At 49.6% G+C, this 4,556-nt stretch overlaps 1 protein-coding gene across 1 annotated transcript; it reads left to right on the forward strand.

The window, feature by feature from the left end:
• Positions 1–168: 168 nt before the first annotated feature.
• On the forward strand, positions 169–2,243 carry LOC125917477 (uncharacterized; the record flags this gene model as incomplete). Its single annotated transcript, XM_049623664.1, has 2 exons — positions 169–1,914; positions 2,028–2,243. Coding segments are annotated over 2 exons (1,962 nt in total), but the record flags the coding sequence as incomplete, so codon positions are not given.
• Positions 2,244–4,556: the final 2,313 nt, after the last annotated feature.

Raw genomic sequence — 4,556 nt, forward strand, 5'->3', positions numbered from 1 at the left:
AGTTCCTCTCCTACTCCCACTGACAATGCCACAACAGTGCCTTCTTCCACAGTGGCCACTTCCTCTCCAACATCCACTGACAGTGCCACTACAGTGATTTCTTCCACAGAAGACACTTCCTCTCCCACCCCCACTGAGAGTGTCATGACAGTTCCTATATCTACACAGGCCAGTTCCTTTCCAACTACCACTGCCAGTGCCACCACAGTGACTTCTTCGACAGGAACCAGTTCCTCTCCATCTTCTTCTGACACTGCCACAGCAGTGCCTTCTTCTACAGATGCCAGTTCGTCTCCAACATTCACTGAGAGTGCCACCACAGTGATTTCTTCTACAGCAGGCACTTCCTCTCCAACCCCCACTGAGAGTGCCACAACTGTGCCTATATCTACAGAGCCCAGTTCCTCTCCTACTCTCACTGGCAGTGCCACCACTGTCCCGATATTTACAGAGGCCAGTTCTTCTCCAACTTCCACTGAAGGTGCCGCCACAACGTCTTCTTCTTCAGAGGCCAGTTCGTCTCCACCTTCCACTGACCGCACTACCACAGTGCCTTCCTCTACAGAAGCCAGTTCGCCTCCAACACCCAATGAGAGTGCCACCACAGTGCCTACATCTACAGAGCCCAGTTCCTCTCCAACTACCACTGGCAGTGCCACCACAGTGACTTCTTCTACAGAGTCCAATTCTTCTCCAACCCTCACTGAGAGTGCCACCAAAGTGCCTATATCTACAGATCCCAGTTCCTCTCCTACTTCTACTGACATTGCCACAACAGTGCCTTCTTCTACAGAGGCCACTTCCTCTCCAACATCCACCGATGGTGCCACCACAACATCTTCATCGTCAGAGGCCAGTTCATCTCTACCTTCCACTGACAGTGCTACCACGGTGCCTTCCTCTACAGAAGTCAGTTCATCTCCATCATCCACTGAGAGTGCCACCACAGTGGTTTCTTCTACAAAGACCAGTTCCTCTCCAACTCCCACTGACAGTGCCAGCACAGTGACTTCTTCAACAGAGTCCAGTTCTTCTCCAACCCCCACTGAGACTGCCACCACACTGCCGACATCTACAGAGCCCAGTTCCTCTCCAGCTTCGACTGATAGTGCCACCACAGTGCCTTCTTCTACACAGTCCAGTTTTTCTCCAACCTCCACTGGGAGTGCCACCACAGTGCTGACTTCTACAGAGGCCAGTTCCTCTCCAACTTCGACTGATAGTGCCACAACAGTGCCTTCTTCTACAGAGGCCACTTCCTCTCCAACATCCACTGACGGTGCCACCACAACGTCTTCTTCTTCAGAGGCCAGTTCGTCTCCATCTTCCACTGACAGCGCTACCACAGTGCCTTCCTCTACAGAAGCCAGTTCGTCTCCCGCATCCAGTGAGAGTACCACCACAGTGATTTCTTCTACAGAAGATACTTCCTCTCCAATCCCCACTGGCAGTGCCACCACAGTGACTTCTTTGACAGAGTCCAGTTCTTCTCCAACTTCCACTGAGAGTGCCACCGTGCCTACATCTACAGAGCCCAGTTCCTCTCCTACTCCCAGTGACAGTGCCACTACTGTCCCGATTTCTACAGAGGCCAGTTCCTCTCCAGCTTCCACTGACGGTGCCACCACAACGTCTTCCTCTTCAGAGGCCAGTTCGTCTCCACCTTCCACTGACAGCGCTACCTTATTGCCTTCCTCTACAGAAGCCAGTTCGTCTCCAACATCCACTGATAGTGCCACCACAGTCATTTCTTCTACAGCAGCCACTTCCTCTCCAACCCACATTGAGAGTGCCACCACAGTGCCTACATCTACAGAGCCCAGTTCCTCTCCAACTACCACTGGCAGTGCCACCACAGTGACTTCTTTGACAGAGTCCAGTTCTTCTCCAACCCCCACTGAGAGTGCCACACCAGTGCCTACTTCTACAGATCCCACTTCCTCTCCAACATCCACTGACAGTGTCACCACATTGCCTTCCTCAACGGAGGCCAGTTTCTCTCCAACTGCCACTGACAGTGACACCAGTGTGCCTATATCTACAGCAGCCACTTCATCTCCAACTTCCACCGACAGTGCCACCACAGTGACTTCTGCGACAGAGTCCAGTTCCTCTCCAACTCCAACAGAGAGTGCCACTACACTGCCTTCCTCAACACAGCTAAGTTCCTCTCTAACTCCCACTCACAGTGCCACCACAATGCCTACATCTACAGAGGCCACTTCATCTCCAGCTTCCACTGATAGTGCCACCACAGTGTCTTCTTCGACAGAGAGCAGTTCCTCTCCAACCTCCACTAACAGTGACACCCCAGTGCCTCCTTCTACACAGGCCACTTCCTCTCCAACTCCCACTCACAGTGCCACCACAGTGCCTTCTTATACAGAGGTCACTTCCTCTCCAACTCCCACTGAGAATGCCACCACACTGCCTTCCTCAACAGAGCCAAGTTCTTCTCCAACTCCCACTGACGGTGCCACCACAGTGCCTGCATCTACAGAGGTCACTTCATCTCCAGCTTCCACTGATAGCGCCAGGACAGTACCTTCTTCGACAGACGCCACTTCCTCTCCAACTTTCCCTGTCAGTGCCACCACAGAGTCTTCTTCTGCAGAGGCCAGTTACTCTCCATCTCCCACTGACAGTGCCATGACTGTGCCTTCTTCTACTGAGGCCACTTCATATCCAACTTCCACTGACCGTGCCACCACAATGTCTTATTCTACAGAGGCCACTTCTTCTACAACTTCCAGTGAAATTGCCACCACAGTGCCTTCCTCTACAGAAGTCAGTTCCTCTCCAACTTCTGCTGACAGTGCCACCACAGTGCCTTCTTCTCCAGAAGCCAGCATGTCACCAACTTCTGTTGACAGTGCTATCACATTCCCTTCTTCTACAGAAGCCAGTGTGTCACCAACTTTTGCTGAAAGTGCCACCACTCTGCCCTCTTCCACAGTGGCTACACCGTCTCCAACTCCTCCTGACAGTGCCTCCACAGTGCCAGCTTCCACAGGGGCTCATACATCCCCAACACCCTCCCCTAGCAATATCACTATATCAGCAACTTCCATCGGGGGCCACACTTCCCCAACATCTTCTGTAGGCAGCACACTTTCAACAAGTGCTTCTCACACCACCTTACCTGTATCCATTCCTGATCACTCCAGTTCTGCAACAACTTCTGCCTCCTTTACGTCTGTGACTCCTGAGGTTGTTACTACCACTACTCTGTCCACCTCGATCTCTGGGACAACACCCAGCACACAGAGGAGTACCTACACCACAGTCCCGGTTGTCTCCACTAGCTCGGCCACTGTTATAAGCAGCACCCCTACCCCAACATCTACTGCTCCAGCAACCACACCAAGTAAGCAATTTCTTGAGTTTGCCTTTTGAAGTTTACATTTCTTTTCAATCTGCCCCCATGGGTGGTTTTCTTCTTAAAGTTTTACCCCTTATACTCTTCTTTTGCTCTTACTGGTTTCCCATGAGATCAAACATCCTCAGTGTTGTCACCCTGTCTCTGACCTCTCTGTCCTGCCCGCTGTTTCTTGAACTAGGTCTGCTCTTTCGTACAACACACTTTACCTCTCTGCCTGGACACCTTCAATCCCCAACAAAGTGTCTGTACACCCCATTCCTTCCTTTTGTACTCTGCAAGCCTCTGTCCCCCTGCGTTTTATATTCTATAATCTCGTGAACTTCATATTTTTCATTTGGATTTCACATCTTTTTAGTGTTTTTTTTTCCTCATTGATTTTGCTTATGCTTAAGTGCAAAGGTTTTTTGTTTCTGTGTTGGAGGAAGGTGTTGCCAAAAGTATTCACATAAGCCTTTGGCAACTATCTCTTTGCTACCATTCACTTATTCAGTTTTCTCTCATTCTCTGAGCATCCACCATAGAAGCCAAAGAGGGTTCGCTTTTATCAGCTCTGAACTCTGCCTCTATCCCCTCAAATGTTTTCATATCCTTATGCCTCCCTGTCTGTTCTCTGTCTCTAGCTTCCACTCAATTCTCTTCATTCTGGGTAGTATGAGACCTGCCCCACTCCACACCTACCGTTATAATAAGCTGTCATTATATGATATGTAACATATAATATATATTATGCAATATACTGTTATACTTGTGAGATTTATTATCACAGTGAGAGAGGATATTTGGCATACGTTAAGAAAAATATACAAGTTAAAATACTTGAAGACATTTCATGGTTTAGATGAACTATAGATAAGCCCAGAGACATATGGTCTGTGTCTGCCTGGAGCACTGCCCAATCCTGTCCTGAATTCAGGAAAATGAAAGGCAGCTGTTCAGCATTTGGCTACTGCATTTTCTCAGTGCTTTGTGAATTCTTCCTCTGGTGAGTTCTTTGCCTGGCTTTGATTTTATGTGGCTTTGTTCTTTGGTTTCTCTCCAATGTGGCATTGTCTTGTTGAGCTCTCTGGTTCTCCAAGAGAGGTGTTGAGCATCTTCAGAGAGAAGGTCTGGACCTTGCATCTCCAGGAAGTCCCACAGGTGTCTCATGGTGAATGCACAACCAACAGGCCCATAG

This window comes from Panthera uncia, unplaced genomic scaffold (assembly GCF_023721935.1).
Source record: "Panthera uncia isolate 11264 unplaced genomic scaffold, Puncia_PCG_1.0 HiC_scaffold_1906, whole genome shotgun sequence".
Lineage (NCBI taxonomy): Eukaryota > Metazoa > Chordata > Mammalia > Carnivora > Felidae > Panthera > Panthera uncia.